At 44.2% G+C, this 21,435-nt stretch overlaps 1 protein-coding gene across 5 annotated transcripts; it reads right to left on the reverse strand.

The window, feature by feature from the left end:
- Window positions 1-2,483: 2,483 nt before the first annotated feature.
- TRIML2 (tripartite motif family like 2) lies at window positions 2,484-21,136 on the reverse strand. Of its 5 annotated transcripts, XM_063604046.1 has the most exons (9): window positions 17,097-18,633; window positions 16,418-16,821; window positions 16,075-16,170; window positions 12,290-12,484; window positions 10,267-10,407; window positions 9,435-9,509; window positions 8,555-8,577; window positions 8,292-8,392; window positions 2,484-3,159 (listed from the first exon to the last, which is right to left on the reverse strand). In XM_063604046.1, exons 2-9 carry the CDS (start codon window positions 16,604-16,606, stop codon window positions 2,591-2,593), a joined length of 1,389 nt encoding a protein of 462 aa, XP_063460116.1. In that variant the 5' UTR covers window positions 16,607-16,821; window positions 17,097-18,633; the 3' UTR covers window positions 2,484-2,590. The 5 variants fall into 5 exon arrangements, with proteins under 5 accessions (XP_063460116.1, XP_008975423.3, XP_008975422.3 ...); XM_008977175.5 differs by lacking the exons at window positions 9,435-9,509; window positions 17,097-18,633 and adding an exon at window positions 20,648-21,136 and having other exon boundaries at window positions 16,418-16,825; XM_008977174.5 differs by lacking the exons at window positions 9,435-9,509; window positions 17,097-18,633 and adding an exon at window positions 20,501-21,136 and having other exon boundaries at window positions 16,418-16,825.
- Between the last annotated feature and the right edge of the window lie 299 nt (window positions 21,137-21,435).

The following is a 21,435-nucleotide window of genomic DNA, read 5'->3' on the forward strand; positions in this document are numbered from 1 at the left end:
CATGGTCTAGCTTATTATAAACAATTTTATTTTTATGTTGTGGGTTGTATAGCAATGTTTGATCCAAAGTATTTATTTTAGCTTGAAATTTACAGTAGCTAGACATGGAGATGTCTATTACTGGGTTTTGAACATTAATTATACATTTATTGCTAAATCATCTCACATTTCCCTTTATGAGTCATCATTATATTTTCTTAAAAAATCAGGTAAGGGTTTGAGAGCCATTGCTCTGAATTCTTTTTTTTATTTTTATTTTTTTGAGACAGAATCTTGCTCTGTTGCCAGGCTGGGGTGCAGTGCAGTGGTGCAATCTCAGCTCACTGCAACCTCCACCTCCTGGGTTCAAGCAATTCCCCTGCCTCAGCCTCCCAAGTAGCTGGGACTACAGGGGTGCACCACCACCCCTGGCTAACTTTTTGTATTTCAGTAGAGACAGGGTTTCACCATGTTGGCCACGATGGTCTCGATCTCCTGACCTCGTGATCTGCCGGCCTCAGCCTCCCAAAGTGCTGGGATTACAGGCGTGAGGCATCGCGCTCGGTCTGCTCTGAATTCTTCATCTCAGTGTTTCAAATAATTATCTCACTTCCAGCTCACTTATCTGACCTGACCCTGACTTTTCCGATAGAGCCATTTCCCCCAATTCTCCATGTGATTCAGCAACAAGATGTACTGTGGCTTTTCCAAGTGTATATCTTTACCAGAATATACTTATTCACATCTTTTTTTTTTTTTTTTTGAGACAGAGTCTCGCTCTGTTGCCCAGGCTGGAGTGCAGTGGTGTGATCTTGGCTCACTGCAAGCTCCACCTCTTGGGTTCACGCCATTCTCCTGCCTCAGCCTCCCAAGTAGCTGGGACTACAGGCGCCCACCACCATGCCCGGCTAAGTTTTTGTATTTTTATTAGAGACGGGGTTTCACCATGTTAGCCAGGATGGTCTCGACCTCCTGACCTCATGATCTGCATGCCTCAGCCTCCCAAAATGCAGGGATTACAGGATTGAGCCACCGCGCCCGGCCTTATTCACATCTTTTAAAAGCACATTTTGAGAATTCGAAATGGTCAAAAATGTCTCCCCAAAAGATAGATAAGTAAGATCCTACATCTTCCTTGACTCCCATGAGTCAACAGAGGCAATTTTCTGACATTTGCCTTTCGTTCCTTCCTCCTCTGCCCATCCTAAAGAACTTGGCCTCCACGAGCCAAAGCCCACCTACAGAGGGCTGTGTAAATGATATGCTGCTTCTATTTTCTGTGGGAACTGACTTGCATTTTGAGAACATTTGAGTAAAACTGGACCACCGTTCCACCTAGTCATGCTCATTACAACAGATCCCTGTGCGACAGGAGTCAAGGCGGAGCTTGCTTTTTGATCTTATGACGGTCTCAATTTAATTCCTTCTCCTTGTCACTAGATACGTAACAGCAATGTCACTTTAGAAAGAACAAATCAGCTCTCTGAGCATCAGTTTCCACATATGAGTAAAAACATTAATGCACACTCATAGGCTGTTAAAAACATTAAAGGAGATAAAGCATGATAGAACTTAAATATAAAAGTCCCTATGTAGATACTTATTTTCTCAGCATTATACAACCATCCCTGAGCAAGGATGTAAGAGAAGGCATTTGCCAGTAGACCACCAAACAGAGAAAGAAGAGGGCGAACACCAGGCATCATCGGTATTACTTACCTGATTCAAACCATTACCTATCGGGCTTCTTCTAATAAATCAAATTGTTCCTATCAGAAAGAGAGGTAGGCCGGGTGTGGTGGCTCACACCTGTAATTCCAGCACTTTGGGAGGCCGAGGCTGGTGGATCTCTTGAGGTCAGGAGCTCGAGACCATCCTGGCCAACATGGTGAAACCCCGCCTCTACTAAAAATACAAAAATTAGCTGGGCGTGGTGGTGGGCACCTGTAATCCCAGCTACTTGGGAGGCTGAGGCAGGAGAACTGCTTGAACCCGGGGAGGTTGTGATGAGCCGAGATCGAGCCACTGTACTCCAGCCTGGGCGACAAGAGCGAAATTTCGTCTCAAAAAAAAGAAAAAGAAAAGAAAATTTAAAAATATTCACATTTTCCACAACTCCTCCTTCTTATCCACATAAAATATCTATATAAATTATTATTCTCTATTTGGAATAAAACACTTTAGGAAGTCCTGATACTCACTGTCAGTAATGGGATGTCTCTGTTCCGCATGCTGGCACGCTCACATCTGAAGTCCCGCTTTCATTCCTGATTATACCTGGTTCTGCAAATGTTTTCAGAAATACATCGAGTTCCCAACTTAGTTCTAAGGACCCCAGACTGTATTTCTTCTCTAATTCCCCAACCTTACCATGCATATGCATTTTTTCTCATTAGCATAGGATCTCCCCGTTATTATCATTCATGATTCAGGTTAAGTGCAACCTCTGCCACTACACACAGGTGTTGACAGTTACACAGATGCAAAGGCTCTGGATATCGGGCTCCAACTCCTGGAACGCTTTTTATTGGGTTAGTTTACACAAATTATTTCAAAGTCTTGTTCTCCAACTTTCTGGTGTCTCGTGGTCTTGGATTTTACACACAGAAGACTAAGGGCTGACAGTAGCATCGCAAGAAGGACCATGTTGTAAGATGGTGAGGGAGTCTGGACTTGTGTCTCCATTTGGGATACAGAGGGAGAACACAGGCCTGAGAGCTCCTTGGAAGGCGCAATGGGAGAAATTGTAAATGAGGGACGTCTCGGTCACATTGTAGAATGATATCTGCCCGTGTTCGCAGTCAAGGAAAACCCCAACTGTGTCCAACTTCTTTTCCAGGAAGAGCCTTTTCAGAGGGGGGAAGACCCAGAGGGTCCACTCGGTCCCCATCACCGACCCCGTGAGCAAGACTTTCTCTCCGGAAGCTCTGGCCGTGCTGCCCTTCGCGTCTGCAGAGCCGTGGTATATGCCTACTTGCCACCTGGTTGCCTTTCCCACGTCCACCTCCCAGTAGTGCCTCCCTGAGGTGAAGCTCTCCGCAGCCAGCACCATGGCACTGAAATCCAATCTTTCTGGGTTGCCAGCCCCATCCTGCTGCCCATGTCTCAATCTCATAGTTCTCAGGTCCTCAGATAGTGCCAGGCAGGGATGAGCTGTTTCAGGATCCAATGTTAAATGTCCTATCAGGAGAGAAAACCCTCATTAACCTAGGAGTTCACCAATGCCAATGCCAGAGACATGATTTCTAACACGCCTGGGCTTCCCACTGAGTGGGCACAAGTCCCAGGCCCAGATACGGGAGAGGCAATTTGGGAGGGTCCAGGAAAAGGAACCGCTGAACCTCAACATGGACCTCATGGAGGAAAAAGTCCATAAGATATGGAAAGGGACACAGTCTACCTGAGCAGGAAGAATAAAACAAAGACGAATGAGCTAAGGAAGGTTTAGAAACACCTTCACCCAACGTGGCGCGGTGGCTCACGAGGTCAGGAGTTCAAGACCAGCCTGGTCAAGATGGTGAAACCCCGTCTCTACTAAAAAAATATAAAAATTAGCCGAGTGTGGTGGCAGGCACCTGTAATCCCAGCTACTCATGAGGCTGAGGCAGAAAATTGCTTGGACCCAGGAGGCGGAGATTGCAGTGAGCCGAGATCACACCACTGCACTCCAGCCTGGGCGACAGAGCAAGACTCCATCTCAAAACAAACAAACACACAAACAAACAAAAAACACCTTCACCCCAGAGGCTGTCAAACTGTCCTGGTGCCAAGTTCCACCCAGATATCACCTGGGGCCCAACCCTGGTCTTCTAGATCTCCAAGCCTGGAGCGGCCGCAGGAGTCGGCCAGCAGCAACTCATTCGTGGCCCTCCCGATGCCGTACTCTACACATCTTAAATATCCCCACAGGGTGACATAGAGGCCTGGAAATTGCTGACAACAGGCCCTGGACATCAGGCAGCACATCAGAGAATTTATCAGCGGAGGATGGAACACCTGTGTGGACCCTCCAGAAACTCACGCTGAGAACACGCAGGCTCAATGAATTCCTCACCCCTGCATGAATACGTCTTCTTCCTATCTCTGACTGTTCCTCTCATCTCCTTCTGCCCAGCCTCTAACTATTGTGATCTTTCAGGGCTTGGTCCTGGGACTTCTTCTTTCAAGCAGTATATTCTCCTTCACTGTCCCCAGGTAACTGTGCATAGCTTCAGTTTTAAACATCTTCTCTGCGTTTGTGACTCACTCCATAAACAGCTAAATACCAGTTGGAAAAAACACAGGAATTTCAAACATAATACACCCAAAATGGAACTTCAACGCCAGCCCTCTGCAGTCTCTACTTCTCAGTTCACAGCTCCCTCATTGCTTCAGTTGTCTAAGCCATAAACCTGGAAGGCCTTTATTTCCTACTTTCTGTAACGTGGAATCCAGCTTAATTTCTATTATTTGACTGAAGTAAATTTAATGAACTTAAATCTCTGAATTTGAAGCCCAATTCACATTATTAGGGTGGTCTCAACAGCTACACGTCTTGAATTTTAAAAAAATTGTCTGAGACTCTCAGTATTTCTAGGAGACTGGCAGAAACAAATGCAAATTATCTCTGGAAAAACGCACAGCTGTGGCTGGGCACAGTGGCTCACGCTTGTAATCCCAGCACTTTAGGAGGCCGAGGAGGATGGATCACTTGAGGCCAGGACTTCGAGACCAGCCTGGCGAAACCCCATCTCTACTAAAATTACAAAAATCAGCCAGGCCTGGTGGCGGCCTGTAATCCCAGCTACTCAGGAGGGTGAGGCAGGAGCATCGCTTGCATCTGGGAGGCAGAGGTTGCAGTGAGCCGAGATCATGCCACTGCACTCCAGCCTGAGCAACAGAGCGAGGCTCATCTCAAAAACAAAAACAAAAAAGGTTGAAGAAGAAACAACAGGAATATCTCAAGAGAAAAAGAACTTGATAAATTCAACATTGATTCATAAAAATTCTTAGTAAACCAGAAATAAAGGGGGACATCCTCAATTTGATGAAAGGCAGCCCTTAAAAAAAACTATAGCTAGGGCCAGGTGCGGTGGCTCACGCCTTTAATCCCAGCACTTTGGGAACTCGAGGCAGGCAGATCACGAGGCTGGGAGTTCGAGACCAGCCTGACCAACAGAGTGAAACCCCGTATCTACTAAAAATACAAAAATTAGCTGAGTGTGGTGGCACTCAGTAGTCCCAGCTACTCGGGAGGTTGAGGCAGGAGAATCGTTTGAATCTGGGAGGAGGAGGTTGCAGTGAGCTGAGGCTTTGCCATTGCACTCCAGCCTGGGTGACAGAGCCAGACAGCATCTCAAAAAAACAAAAACAAAAAAACAAAAACAAAAACAAAAAACACAAACAACAACAAAAAGCCCTATAGCTGTATCAGAATTTAGAGTGAAAAGACTTAATGTTTTCTTTCTTCCTAAGATCGAGAATAAGCAAGTGTCCACTCTCACCACTTCTATTCAACACACTGCAGGTCTGAGCCAGTATAATAAGGCAAGAAAAATTCAGAAAAGGCTTACAGACTGGAAAGACAGAAATAAAGCTATCTATACTCATATACTGCATGACTTTGTAGAAAATCCCGAAGGATCTATTTATAGAAATCCACTGTCTAATAAGTGAGTTTTGCATAGTTATAGGGTACAAATGTCAATATATATAAAACAATTCCATTTCTATATACTTGTAATGAACTAGAAATGAATGAAATGTCAATTAGAAATTGATATTTTAAAATACCGTTTACAGTGGCTGTAAAAAACATAAAATACTTAGGGATACATCTCCAAATACATATAACATTTTATGCCGAAAGTGACAAAACACTGATGAGAGAAATCGAAGACCTAAACAAATGGAGATATTTTGTATTCCTGGACTGAAAGCACTAAATATTGTCAAGATGTCAATTCTCCCCAAATTGATCAACGGATTCAATGTAATATGAATAAAAATCCCAGCGGTCCATTTTGAAGAAGCCAACAAGCTGATTTCAAAATTTATGTGGAAAAGCAAACAACCTACAGTAGCCAAAACTATTCCGAAAAAGAATAAATTTGGAGAATGCACAGTACCTGCTTTCAAGACTTCCTACAGAGTTATCAATCAAGCCAGTGTGCTATTGGCAAAGGGATAGAGTCAACCATCAATAGACCTATTAGAGTCACAAATAGATGTGATCACATATACCAGTTGATTTTCAACAAAGGGGCCAAGTAAATTGAATGGACAAAGGTAGTGTTTTTAACAAATGAAACTGGAACAAATGGATACATGTGAGTCAAAAAATAAAAATAGAAGGTGGGGGGAGGAGAGGGTTTGCATCATTCTGTGAACTGTAGACAGACATTAACTCTCTGTGGTTCATAGGCCACAATGTAAAACCGAAAACCAGAAAACTTTTGGAAGGAAATCTTTGTTGGCTTTGGCAAAATTTCTTAAATAAGACACAAAAAGCAGAAGTCATAAAAGAAAAAACTTGATAAATTGAACTTCATCAAAATGCAAAACCTCTACACTTCAAAAGACAGTATTAGGAAAATGAGAATATAAACCATGCTGGGAGGAAATATTTGCAAAATTTATCTGATAAATGAATGCTAAACAGAACATATAAAGAAATTATAAAACTCAAGAAACATACAACCCAGTTTAGACAAGGGGTTTGTACATGTATTTCACCAAAGCTGAGATAGAGGGAAAAGAAACACATGAAAATATGCTCAGCATCATTAGTCATTCTGGAAATGCAAATTAAAATGAGATACCACTACCCATCTATCGGGTCGGATGTAGTCAAACAAACTGACAATACTAAACCCTGGTGAGAATACAGAGCAACTGAATCTTTCGCACGTTATTGGTGGGAAGGCAAAATGGCACAGGCAGTTTGGAAAACAAGTTTGGCAATCCCACACTTAGACAGTCAGTCAAGAACTATGAAGCTGTGCCCACACAAAAATCTGCTGCTAATATTTACAGCACAGAGCTGGAAACAACCCATGTCCATAGAATTGCAAAAGGATAAGTAAATTATGGTATATTTATACAATGGAATATTATCAACAATAAAAAGGAACAAACTACTGATACATGAAGCAGCCTGGACGTTCTATATGTCAACTGCAGTATGCTGTCAGCCTCGAAAGGCCACACACTGTAGGATTCCATCGATAGGACACTCTGGGAAAGGCAAAGCTATAAGGACAGGAGATATAAACCCTTTGTTATACATGCTGAATTTCTTCCCCAGAAGTTTTAAATTTTTAAGCAGTGGAATCTGCCTGCAATCATGTTTCATGGCTGGGGAACTGGTAAAGAATCTGCAGCCAGGCGTGGTGGCTCACGCCTGTAATCCCAGCACTTTGGGAGCCCGAGGCGCGCGGATCACCTGAGATCAGGAGTTCAAGACCAGCCTGACCAACATGGTAAGACCTCGTCTCTACCATAAATACAAAAAATTAGCCAGGCGTGGTGGCTCACGCCTGTAATCCCAGCACTTTGGGAGCCCAAGGCGCGCGGATCACCTGAGATCAGGAGTTCAAGACCATCCTGACCAACATGGTAAGACCTCGTCTCTACTATAAATACAAAAAATTAGCCAGGTGTGGTGGTGCATGCCTGTAATCCCAGCTACTTGGGAGGCCGAGGCAGGAGAATCACTTGAACCCAGGAGGGGGAGGTTGCAGTGAGCCAAGATCGCACCACTGCACTCCAGCCTGGGCAAAGTAAAACTCTGTCTCAAAAAAAAAAAAAAAAAAAAAAAGATTTTGCATGGGAAGAGCTTTCATATGAGATCATACAGTTATTTTTTTGATCCTTATCTAATAGGTATAACATATTAAGCTCTCCAGTCTCCTAAAATTTTTATTTATTTATTTATTTATTTATTTAAAGACAGAGTCTCATTCTGTCGCCCAGGCCGGGGTGCAGTGGTGTGATCTCAGCTCACTGCAATCTCCACCTCCTGGGTTCAAGCAATTCTCCCACCTCAGCCACTCAAGTAGCAGGGACTACAGGCACGCGCCACCACAACCGGCTAATTTTCATATTTTTTGTAGAGATGGGATTTCACCATGTTGGTTAGGCTGGTCTCGAACTCCTGGCCTCAAGCAAATTGCCCGCCTTGGCCTCCCAAAGTGCTGGGATTACAGGAGTGACCCACTGTGCTGGCCTAAAATTTTTAAACTACTGGAATTTGTTTTCATTTATGGCAGGATGGTCACCTGATTCTCAAATGCAGAACAGTGCCCTGTGAGTATTCACATGTGTCAACTTACTCTGGAGTACTCTGAACATGCTGCTGAGTCCTCTTATGTGGCATAAACTCAGGTCTGTGATATGAGCGGGCTCCAGATGCTCAAGCAGCAGTGACTTGCTCCTGAAGAGAAAGGACAGCCTCAGTCATCTGCACAGACCACAGGCCCCTTAGTCTACTGGATGGATCCCATTACATCCTACCAGCAAATGCAATCTCCCTATCTCAATCAATATCTTACTGGACTCTGATTCTCACCCAATTGTATCCAAAATGAAAACTCACCTTTCTAAAGAGTATTTTGCATTCTAAGGGAAAGAAAAGAGACCAGGTTACTACTGGGTTTTTGAGCTGTTTTTGCAATCTGTGCCCAGGAAAATATCCTCTTACAATGAACTCAATTTCCATGTCATTTCTTCAGCCTCATAATGCTAGTTATCAGATGAACAAATTCTAACATGGAAATAGAAAAAGTCAGAAAAATGCATGAAATCATTTTGTCGTAGTCCCAAGGGAAAGGTTTTCTATCCCTCACCCCAGCCATCTTACTCGGAGCCATCATTTCTCAGTCTTCAGACGGGAGCATCTATCTGCTTTCCATGCAGGGGGTGGCCAGAGTTCAGCAGGTGAAGGGGCCACTGGCTGGGAGGGCAGTGGGAGCCAGGCAGAGCCACACCTGCCTGCACGCTCAAGAACTGAGCTGCTTCCTAAGGATTTACCTGCAGACGCTTTCCAGAAGAGCGCATTCACTTGCAATTATAAGCCCAGGAGAGGGATATGGACAGTCTTAAAAAGATAGTAAGGCCAGGCGCGGTGGCTCATGCCTGTAATCCCAGCACTTTGGGAGGCCAAGGTGGGCGTATAACCTGAGGTCAGGGGTTTAAGACCAGACTGACCAACATGGTGAAACCCCGTTTCTACTAAAAATACAAAAATTAGCTGGACATGGTGGTGGGCACCTGTAATCCCAACTACTCAGGAGGCTGAGGCAGGAGAATCGCTTGAACCGGGGAGGCGGAGGTTACAGTGAGCCGAAATTGCGCCACTGCTCCAGCCTGGGAGATAGAGCGAGACTCCGTCTCGGGAAAAAAAAAAAAAAAAGGTAACCCACTTTCTGAAAGGCAACGTATGTTACTATACAAAATTCAAAATATGCAATACTTACCATAGACTGAGCAGCTTCTGCACAGCAGAAATTCATTTCTCGCAGTTCTGGAGGCCGAATTTCAAGATCAAGGCACTGGCAGATTCAGTGTCCGGTGAGGGCTCCATCCCTCCTAGGTAGCCTCCATCTCCAGCCTCACAAGCTGAAGGGGTGAGGTCTTCCTTGGCCTCTTTTATAAGAGCCCTAATCCCATTGACAGGGGCTCTGCCCCCAGGCCCCACTCACTACCCAAAGGCCCCACCTCCCAATACCATCGCCTTGGGGGAGAGGATTTCAACATATATATTTTGGAGGGACACAAACATTCAGACCATAGCAGATAATCTCACCCTTGTTTCAAGATTATCACAGATGGCTATATATTTATTAATTTTTTGCCAGAAAGTCTGTGAATGTTAGCAACCACACATGTATATGTATGTGTATATATACTTATTATCCAAAGATCAAACAAAAAGCAGTCTGCATCTTTCTTTTTCACTTAATGAGTGCTTGAAATACTATTTTAGTGCCTATAGAGCTGTTTTATTCTTTATGATTACAGAATATTTCATTGCATGGAGGTATTAACCACACTGTGTCACATCTCAACCCTAACTTACTGCTGATAATTTTAAGGTGAGAATTCATCTCATGAAGCAGCTCCACACTATCCCACAAAGCTATGACCATTCTTAAAGCTTTTGGCAGCTGAAAGAAAGTCATGTAGCCTTCTTTTGTGGTTGAAGATCATTGGATATTGTGTTCTGGCAGCAACCCCTAATGAGTACTGTCCACTTCTCATTTCTCAAATACTGGAATGAATTTTATTTTCTTTTTCCCAGCATCTTACCTTGAGCAATGCCAAGGTGCCTTCCCCACACTTTTTCTCAAGCTCCACGATGAGCTTTAGGAGGCTGCGGACCTGTTCAGAAGCCCTGGCTTCACTCTCCTTCAGTTTCTCCATGTTCTCTCTCCCGACACGGCCCAGTCTCTGCAGAAGCATCTCTTCGTTACTATTCAACAACCTCAAGTTCAGGAACAAGAGTTCAGTAACTTCTCCTATAGATTAATTCAACCATGTCTTTAAAAACCTGCTTTTCGGTTGGGCGCAGTGGCTCACGCCTGTAATCCCAGCACTTTGGGTGGCCAAGGCCGGCAGATCATGAGGTCAGGGTTTGAGACCAGCCTGGTCAACATGGTGAAACCCAGTCTCCACTAAAAGTACAAAAATTAGCCAGGCGTGGTGGCGCGTGCCTGTAATCCCAGCTACTCAGGAGGCTGAGGCAGGAGAATCGCTTGAACCTGGGAGGCAGACGTTGCAGTGAGCCAAGATCGTGCCACTGCACTCCAGCCTGAACGACAGAGCAAGACTCCATCTCAAAAAAAAAAAAAAACCAAAACCAAAACCAAAACCAAAAAAAACCACCTGCTTTTCTGCCTGCTACCCCAGGAACAGACATAATTAGGCAAGGCCATGATATTCTTCTGCTGAAGCAGGATTCCTCTCAAGAGACAGTTGATTCTTTGCCCCCTATTATGTATGTTTAAGCCGATACAGATGTGTGTGCCCACAGCCCTTACTCACATTAATATGCACCTAAAACATTTCATGTTTTTTCTGTGGCTGTTTGTTCAGAAGGTTCCCTATTTTTTCATTAACTTGAAATGAATTAAAATTAAGGTATATAGATTAACTAATAAGAAATAAATAATTATGTTACTGATATCAATTTTCTTTTTATCCTTCCAAGTATACTTTACATAGATAGTCACATACGCAACATGAGTATGTTATTTAGGGGGAAAAAACATAAACATAAGTGATAGTTTATTATATTTGATTACTAATCTGACAACTTACTTTATTCTTGGAGAACATTCCTTATTCATATACACAGAGCCATGACATCCTCTTAACATGCTGAAGAGTATTCTTCCATGTATGTATGGAGCACATTTTGTGAGTCTTCTATTGACAAATACAGGGTGTTTCTAACCTCTTGCTATGAATGTTATAATTGTAACATCTGCTGCTCATCAACTGCTTAACATGGACAAGACACGATTTAATAAGCTTTAGCAGATTATCTCACTCAAATCTCACAATAATTTTATAAATTAGGGGTCATTGTTATATCCAGTTTACAGCTAAAGGAACCAAGTCAAAGGTTAAGCGCAGGTCGTAGGCCACCCGGGAGCCAGTAAACAGCTGGCTCAGATAGGAACTCCATTCATCCGGCTTCAAAGGTGAATTCTAGGCCGGGCACGGTGGCTCACGCCTGTAATCCCAGCACTTTGGGAGGCTGAGGCGGGTGGATCATGAGGTCAGGAGATCGAGACCATCCTGGCTAACACGGTGAAACCCCATCTCTACTAAATATACAAAAAATTAGCCGGGCGTAGTGGTGGGCACCTGTAATCCCAGCTACTTGGGAGGCTGAGGCAGGAGAATGGCGTGAACCCGGGAGGCGAAGCTTGCAGTGAGCTGAGATCGCGCCACTGCACTCCAGCCTGGAGACAGAGCCAGACTCCGTCTCAAAAAAAAAGAAAGGTGAATTCTAAACCATGGCTCTAAACTGAAACTCAGTTTCAGTGTTGCCTTACCCAGGTGTCTTTTTCTATGTGTGTAAGTATATTTGAAGCATAATAGAGTAATATGTGTACAAATATATTTATAGGTATATTGTGCTTTATTTATGTCTTTTTATATGCATGTCAAGATAAATTCATAGAAATGGAGTTGCCAGGTAGGTATATAATTCATTTAACACATGTGTGGTTGTCACTGGCTATGTTATTTTGGAACTGACATAATGTTTAGCTCTTCTTTTTCTCATTTCTCAAATGCGAGGATGTTGTTTTCAACATCTCACCTGTAGCATTTCCTGGAACATCTCCTCTAGCTCCGTGGCAAGCTTGATCACTTGATTCAGAAGGGTTTCTCTCAAGTTCAAGTCAGATACGCATTCCTGCTGTCTCTGGAGATTCTGCTCACACTCTTCATTCAACAACCGGAGTCTCATACTATACTCAGACTCAATCATCTTTTTAAAATTTTGTTCCTCTTCCTTCCTCATATAGACATGATAGACTTCAGGTTAAACATGATAGATTAACAACACACACACACGTCATAATAGATAGATATCTATATCTATATATAGATATATATATCTTACACTGACCACAATGTATTCTTTCCATCTCTAACCCCAATATAAAGACAAGGAAGGCTGGGCGCAGTGGCTCACGCCTGCAATCCCAGCACTTTGGGAGGCCAAAGTGGGCGGATCACGAGGTCAGGAGATCGAGACCATACTGGCCAGCATGGTGAAACCCCATCTCTACTAAAAATACAAAAATTAGCTGGGCGTGGTGGCGGGCACCCATAATCCCAGCTACTCGGGAGGCTAAGGCAGGAGAATCGCTTGAACCTGGGAGGTGGAGGTTGCAGTGAGTAGAGATTACGCCACTGCACTCCAGCCTGGCAACAGAGCTAGACTCTGTCTCAAAAAAACAAACAAACAAAAAAGACGAGGAAATGTAAAGTACAGAAGAAAAGGAATAAACCCAAAGGAGAAATAGAATTTGAGTCAACATCAGCCAAGACATCAACACAATTTTAGAACATAAAATGCAGACGAAGAAATGTTCATCAATGAATTGGCTGGGCGCGGTGGGTCACGCCTGTAATCCCAGCACTTTGGGAGGTCGAGGCGGGCGGATCACGAGGTCAGGAGATCGAGACCAATACTGGCTAACACGGTGAAACCCCGTTTCTACTAAAAATACAAGAAATTAGCCGGGCGTGGTGGCGGGCGCCTGTAGTCCCAGCTACTCGGGAGGCTGAGGCAGGAGAATGGCGTGAACCCGGGAGGCGGAGCTTGCAGTGAGCCGAGATGGCGCCACTGCACTCCAGCCTGGGCGACAGAGGGAGACTCCGTCTTAAAAAAAAAAAAAAAAAAAAAAAAAAAGAAATGTTCATCAATAAGGAAAAACTAAGGAAGCTACAGCCTCTGTCAACACAGAGGAGGAGACCAGGACATTGGAAAAGGGCCAATGGGATTTGCTGATGCTTGGGTAAGAGTTGTGGGGAAAAAAGGAGTCACGGATGAAAGACACCGAAAATTTTAGACTAAGCAACTGGAAGAATGGAATTACCAAAATATATAGAGAGAATCTATGGAAAGGCTGGATTCCAGAAGTGAGGAGTGTGCGTTAGTTCAGGATGTGATGAATTTGATTAGTCAATTAGACATCCAAGTAAAGATAGTAAGTAGGAAATTGGACATGAAGCCTACTACCATTTGGAAATCTGAGCTAGGGATATATATTTGAAAGTAGTCATCTTAGAGATGCTTAAATAGCATCTCTATTAAGCTATTTAAGATTCAGTGAAATTGTCCGGGCTCACGTCTGTAATCCCAGCACTTTGGGAGGCCAAGGCAGGTGGATCATGAGGTCAGCAGTTCGAGACCAGCCTGACCAACATGGTGAAACCCCGTCTCTACTAAAAATAAAAAAATTAGCCAGGCATGATGACGGGCCCCTGTAATGTCAGCTACCTGGGAGACTAAGGCAGGAGAATTGCTTGAACCCGGGAGGCGGAGGTTGCAGTGAGCCGAGATCGCGTCACTGAACTCTAGCCTGGGCAACAAGAACGAAAGTCCATCTCAAAAAAAAAAAAAAAAGATTCAATGAAATCAAGATTTATCAAGAACCTGACCACTTCTCACCACTGCTCTACCTGTCCCCCAGCTCACCATCATCTCTCCTTAATTATTGCAAGTCCCTTTGCACGTCTCTCCACCTCTGCTTTTACTATCTTGGTTTTTTTTTTTTTTTTTTTTTGAGACGGAGTCTCGCTCTGTCGCCCAGGCTGGAGTGCAGTGGCGCGATCTCGGCTCACTGCAAGCTCCGCCTCCAGGGTTCATGCCATTCTCCTGCCTCAGCCGCCTGAGTAGCTGGGACTACAGGCGCCTGCCACCACACCCGATTTTTTAGTAGAGACGGGGTTTCACCGTGTTAGCCAGGATGGTCTCGATCTCCTGACCTCGTGATCCGCCCGCCTCGGCCTCCCAAAGTGCTGGGATTACAGGCGTGAGCCACCACGACCAGCCTGCTTTTACTATCTTAATGTCTATTTTCATTTGGCAGCTAGCATGTATCTATGAAAATGGAAGTTAAATCATGTCAGCCTTCTGTTCGAAACCTTCCAGTGGTTTTGAACCTTGTATTTCACTGAAGGCTGCCACCCTAAATGACTGACCGCCTTCTTCTGATCTCATCACCTACAGCCCCCGTTTCCTTACACAGCTCCAGCCAGATACACGGCAGCCTCCAGGCCTTTCCTCTGCCTAGAATATTCCTCCCCAAGAAAACTGCATGGCCCAATCCCCCACCTCCTTCAGTGCCACCTTCTGAATAACAAGGTTCTGATCACTTTATTTAAAAGCTCACTCCATTGCTTCCTTTCTCACTTAAAAAAAATTTTTTTAAACACTTCCCAGGTAACATACTATACATTAAACTTATTGTGTTTATATCCACTAGAATGCAAGTTCCACGAAAGCAGAACTGGTTTTTTTTGTTTTCCATTGGTGAGCCCCTAGCACCTTGCATAGTCCCTGGCAAACAGTGGGATCTCAGTATTTGCTGAACACGTGGTACTTGGAACTGAAAAAGAAGGGGGATCAGTTGAAAAATCCTTACCTAGCCAGGCAATTCTCCTCCACTATCTTCCCTAAGTAGGCATTTATTTCCTTTAAAAATTGAGGGAGAGAAAAGACCCAGAATCGGGGATACCTTGCACAGAATAGGATTAAGTATGAAGATACAGGCTGAAATTAGAAGTGAAATATGCCTAACAGGTGGTGAACCCTCAAATCTGAATAGCTATTCTCAAATTGCTCTTTAAAGGGTTTTAGAATTTATGTGGCAACCAGAAGTACAAGAGATGCTCATTCTCCTATGTCATTGTTATAAACGGTGTCGTTAATCTTTTTGATCATTGCAAATAGCATTGCAAATGCCATTTTACTCACCATATAATTCGTATTTCTCTTACCACGAACAAAGTTCAAATTCTTTCAATGTATTTAAAATATATTTACAGTTTCTTTTCTGCAAACTCTTATTTGATCGTTTTTTAAAATTAAATTTCTAGTCTTTTCCTTACTGACTTTTTTTATTTTTATTTTTTTGAGATGGAGTCTTGCTCTGTGGCCTAGGCTGGGGTCCAGCAGTGTGATCTCGGCTCAGTGCAACCTCTGCCTCCCAGTTCAAGCGATTCTCCTGCCTCAGCCTCCCGAGTAGCTGGGATTACAGGCTCGTGCAACCACACCCAGCTAATTTTTGTATTTTTAGTAGAGATGGGGTTTCACCGTGTTGGCCAGGCTGGTCTCAAACTCCTGACCTCAAGTGATCCGCCCTCCTCAGCTTCCCAAAGTGCTGGGATTACAGGCGTGAGCCACCACACCCAGCTTCTTACTGACTTTAAAGAGCTTTTTATACATTAAGATATTAGCACTTTTCCTTCCTATAGATTTCACATTTTTCCTGCTTTGTGATTTGTCTTTTGACTTTGTTTATGATACACTATTTTCTAACAACATTACTGGTAATTTTCCCCCAAGAATCAAGATAAGCACTCACTGACCTGAATCATCGCCATTCTTTCTTGCTCATCAGTCAATATGCTTTTAGCTGCTTCAAGTTTCTCCCTCGATGTGTTCAATATTTCCTGGAATAACTTCTATAGAGAAAGCACAGAATTCCAGGTGAGATCATTGATTTAGAACAGTTGGATTCCTGACCTTAAACAGCCAACAACTCTGAGTATATATTTTCTTAGCCTTTAGGTTGAAGGTTCAACGAACTTATCTAATATTCTGTAATAAACATCAACTAAGGTAATGGTTTTGGAGGACCAGAATGTCTGTCCATTTCATCCATATAGGAGTCGGCCAGAGTGTTTTGGGATTTGCGTGAGTGACTCTTACCCTGTAATTCTCAGCAGCCTCTTGTATCCCACACACCATGTGATGTTTGTGCTCCTGGGACTGGAAGCATTTGCTGCAGAGTGTGATTTGGTCAACATCACAGAACAGCCGTGTTGGTTCCAGGTGTGTTTCACAATAGGTATCTTCTGTGATGTTGTGCTGTAACTGAGGGCTGAGCCTTTTGGACATCCTGGTAGGGGTCCCTAGTTGAAGACTGGACTGTATGCTTCTACTGAGGTATCTCCCTGCGCTGTGAATGAGAAAAAATGGTGGCTTCCTTTGTTTTCTGGAGCAGGCACATACACTTGGCAACTTCAGGGTCCACGAAGATCCAAGGAAATAAGTCCACGCAGACAGAGCGGGTCGGCGCTCTGGACTCCTCAAATCCAACGAATTTCTGGCAGCTGCCTGCTTGGGGAAAAAAGACAGAGTTAGGCCAGTGTTCTAAGACCAGCGGGTTTCCCTCAGGTCTTCTGACAATCTTGAGCAATAGGCTGAAAATTAATTACAAGGAACAGCACTCACTTATGAGTCATTCAGGGGAAAACAGTGCTCAAAAGGCATCGCGCTAATTACTGAAGGAACTTCAGGACTAGAGTGAGGTAACAGGGTACGAAAGAGGTTCGTTGATAGAATTACAGAAAAAAACCACAAGTATCTGAAAAAGTTATTAAAATACTTTCCCTTTGAGAGACAGGGTCTTGCTCTGTTGCCCAGTCTAGAGTACGGTGGCGTGACCACGGCTCACTGCAGCCTCTGGAACTCCCAGGCTCCAGCGATCCTCCCACCTCAGCTTCCGGAGTAGCTGGGACTGCAGGCGCGAGCCACCACTGGCGGCTCAAAACACACGCAACAGAAGGAATGGGGAAGCAAATAAGGGAAAACAGCTCCTCTTTTTTTTTTTGAGACGGAGTCTCGCTCTGTCACCCAGGCTGGAGTGCGGTGGCCCGATCTCGGCTCACTGCAAGCTCCGCCTCCCGGGTTCCCGCCATTCTCCTGCCTCAGCCTCCAGAGTAGCTGGGACTACAGGCGCCGCCACCACGCCCGGCTAATTTTTTGTATTTTTAGTAGAGACGGGGTTTCACCGTGTTAGCCAGGATGGTCTCGATCTCCTGACCTCGTGATTCGCCCGCCTCGGCCTCCCAAAGTGCTGGGATTCCAGGCGTGAGCCACCGCGCCCGGCCGAAAACGGCTCTTCTAAGAGGCCATCAATTAAAGAGATTTGCAAAACAGTGAAGCCAAAGCCACTCTTCTCAATAATTGTTTCCGAAATAAAATTTCAGGAGTGACGTGACGCGCTGCCCGCGGTCTGGCCGTGAGCGCCCTCGCTCCTTCCTCTTTGACTCCATCTTCGCGGTGGCGGCAGCCGGAACCGCGGTTCAGTCACCAACATGCAGTTCTTGGTCCGCGCCCCGGAGCTACACGCCCTCCAGGTGACCGGCCAGGAGACGGTCCCCCACGTCGCGGCTCAGGCAGCGCCACTGGAGGGCCTCGCCCCGGAAGATCTATCGTGCTCCTGGCAGGCGCGCCCCTGCAGGGCGAGGCCACCCTGGACCAGGGCGAAGTGGGAGGCCCCGACTGCCCGGGAGGCCAAGTCCGTGGTTCCCCGGCCCGCGCTGGGAAAGTGACAGGTCAGACTCTTACTAAGGTGGCCAAGCGAGAAGACAGGCCGGGCTGAGCCGCGGGTGCAGTATCACCGGCGCTTTGTCGACGTTGTGCCCATCTTTGGCAAGAAGAAGGGCCCCGATGTCCTTCTTAAGTCCTTTGTAATTCTGGCTTTCTCTATTAAAAAAGCCACTTAGCTCGAAAATTTTTTTTTCAGAAAAATGTTTTTGTTTTTATTATTTTATTAACTTATTTATTTATTTATTTTTGAGACTGAATCTCTGTCGCCCAGGCTGGAGTGCAGTGGCACGATCTCAGCTCACTGCAACCTCCACCTCCCGGGTTCAACCGACTCTCCTGCCTCAGCCTCCCGAGTAGCTGGGACTACAGGCGGGTGAAACCACACTCAGCTAATTTTTTGTATTTTTAGTAGAGACGGGGTTTCACCGTGTTGGCCACACTGATCTCGAACTCCTGACCTCAGGTTATCCGCCCGCCTCAGCCTCACAAAGTGCTGGGATTACAGGTGTGACCCACCGTGCCTGGCTTGTTTTTATTATTTTAAATGAATAACTGTAAAATGCAATTTTAAATTTCTAATACAGTAAACATAGATATTAACGCTCATAAACAAAAGCTTATTGGGATCTTCATCAATAATGAGTGCAAAGGAGTACTGATTCCAAAAAGTTGAGAATCTTGGCCTGAAAAGGCATATTCCCCACAAATAGGACTGTGAATGAATGCATCCATAATTTTGATATGTTTTGTCAGTTTCCCAAGCACAAAAGTTGTACAATTTTGCACTCCAAGCAACAAATTAAAAAGATGTTAAACTTTTGGATCATTGCCCACTGGCTGGGTGAGAAATAGTGTATTCATATATTTTCAACTTCCATCTGTTCTATTATTAATATGTCTAAGCCTTTTATTTTCATATGCTAAAAAACCATTTTCATTTCTTTTGCTGCAAACTCTATGTTCAAGCCTCTCTGTTTATTCCATCAGGTTTGGCCTTTTTGGAGGGAGGGTCAATTTTAAGAGACAGTTATAGATCCAAGTTCCTGTAAATTATATGAGTTGCAAATACTTTCTCCCTCCTTCCTTGTCTTTGATGCTCTCATCCTTTCTTCTGCTTAGGTCTTTGAAATCCCTGCTGGTTTCCCGTGTCTTAGGCCCCTGAACATGTCCGAGATGACTCCACTGAGTCACCAAAACAAAGAAATTCACCAACTCAAATTTTTCCTTGAGCTCTCAGCAGCAGTTAACATAGCTGACCACGCCCTTCTTCCTAGAATGTTTTCTTCTCTCATCTGTCTGCAGCTGACATTCCTCTAACTTGACTGGTCTTGTTCTCCGTGGCCTTTTCTGGTCCCACATCCTCTGAACCTGTCAATCTTGGGGTGCTTCAAGGTTGAGTTCTGGTCTCCCAGTCCTGGTCTCTCCCTAGGTAATCTTACTCGTTTTTGAAGATTTAAGTTTCACTCTCCGATTTCAATCTCCTGCCCAATTCCCAACATTTTTGCAATAGAATGTCTAAGGAGCACCCCAAATTAACATATCTAAAGCCGCTCAGGATCTCAACCCAATGGCTCTCTTCCCCCAAACTCATTCCTTTAGAGCCACCGTTTAAGCCTTCCTTTCACCAATTCAACTATTGTTTTCCAAATTTATATTCTGTCCTGCCCTCCTCGCCCATCTCCAGCTCCTCTCTGCTCAACCACCAGAATACTATTTTAAAACCAAAACCAAGTGAGCAGGTTTCTGGTCACTTTCTATGGCATTTAGAGTTAAGATCCAAGTGGGTAACCCCGTCCTATACAATCTGGCCTCCTGCCTTCTTCTGATCTCTCTATAGCTTTCCCCCATCACTGTCAATTCTAGCTGCCTCTAATTCATCACAGCCCTTCCCCCTTCCGTGGCCAACAGAGCTCTTCTCTCATATTTTTGCAATTCCAGCTGCCTCTTCTTTCTTCTCTTCAGTTCTCAGCTCAAATGTCTTCCCAAGAAAGACCTTTCCATCACTACTCAATTTGAAATACCTTCCCACTACTCATCTCCTTATTTTATTTTCTTAGTAGCGAAATGATTTTATCTTTCTATGAACAAGTTTACTTGTGGGTCACTCTCCATCCATAAGAAACTAAGTCCTTGAGATGCCCTGTGTCTACATCTGACATACTCGATGCACAATAAATATTGTAAACGATATTTTATGTTAAACCAGTAAAAATTGAAGGTGTAATGAGAGAGGGACAGAGACTAAATATTTTTACAGAAACAGCAAAGGAAAATTGACGAATTAAGTCCCCAGCATGTTGTCTACCCTTATTTTGTTTTTCCTCATATTTTTCTTCAGGCTTTTTCCTGATAACACACAGATACACACACACACGCACACATAGATTCTAAGATCAAGTTTAGAAATCTAAAGAAATAATTATTAAGAAAATGATCTATAGAGAAAATCTCACTTACTTTCTTTGTAGCAATCCTGGGTATTTCCTTTTTTTTTTTTTTTTTTTTTTTGAGACAGGGTCTTGCTCTGTCACCCAGGCTGGAATGCAGTGGCGCGATCTCGGCTCACTACAGCCTCGAGCTCCCAGGCTCAAGTGATTCTCCTACCTTGACCTCCTGAGTAGCTGGGATTACAGGCGCTGCACGACCACACCCGGCTAATTTTTGTATTTTTTGTAGAGACGGGGTTTCAGTATGTTTCCCAGGCTGGTCTTGAACTCCTGGGCTCAAGCGATCTGCCTGCTTCAGCAGGCTTCAGCCTCCCAAAGTACTGGGATTACAGGAATGAGTCACCACACCAAACCAAGGTATTTCCTTTAGGGAAAAAGCTGGAACAGTGGAGACTAAAGAGATTTTATCTGTTCAATTCCTCCCTCAGCCCCGCCCTCACACCATCAGGAAGGCGTCTGTGAAATTTATTATATTCGCACAATTAATCTCATTAGAACCACCTGAGTTTATTAAAACGCAAGCCTCTTCACAGGGTCTCTGATTCCAGAAATCTACGGTGGGGCCCGTAATTTACATTTTTAATGGACTCCCAGAAAATGCTTAATAGCTCTGACCTTGGTTGGATAAATATCTTGTTTTATCTCCAATGCCACGTACAGTGCCTAACACCTCTAGCTCCGTAAGGTTTCGGGTTTTCTTTCTTAATGAATCTAGTGTATATTGACAATTTCACAGGAAAGAAGCCTTCGAGCTAACACTCAAGACTGTGTTTGTTCCTTAGTAGAAAATAATGCCTGACTTGTTAGTTTCTAGAACGTTTGCTGGAGAAGTGTTCATTCCAGTATCTGTGGAAAGAAAAACCAAGAGTAGGGATAACTGCCTATGGAATCTGTCACAGATGGGAGGTCAGGGAACAATCCCAGATAATTCATATTTGATATTTG

This window comes from Pan paniscus, chromosome 3, assembly GCF_029289425.2.
Source record: "Pan paniscus chromosome 3, NHGRI_mPanPan1-v2.0_pri, whole genome shotgun sequence".
NCBI lineage: Eukaryota > Metazoa > Chordata > Mammalia > Primates > Hominidae > Pan > Pan paniscus.

Bases quoted from the DNA above. Each gene is read 5' to 3' on its own strand.
- TRIML2 (XM_063604046.1), bottom strand. From the start codon at position 16,606: ATGTCCAAAAGGCTCAGCCCTCAGTTACAGCACAACATCACAGAAGAT. The intron at 16,171-16,417 runs GTAAGAGTCACT...CTTTCTCTATAG, and splicing joins AGGCTGCTGAGAATTACAGG to AAGTTATTCCAGGAAATATT. The intron at 9,510-10,266 runs GTAAGATGCTGG...TGAATCTGCCAG, and splicing joins GCACCTTGGCATTGCTCAAG to TGCCTTGATCTTGAAATTCG.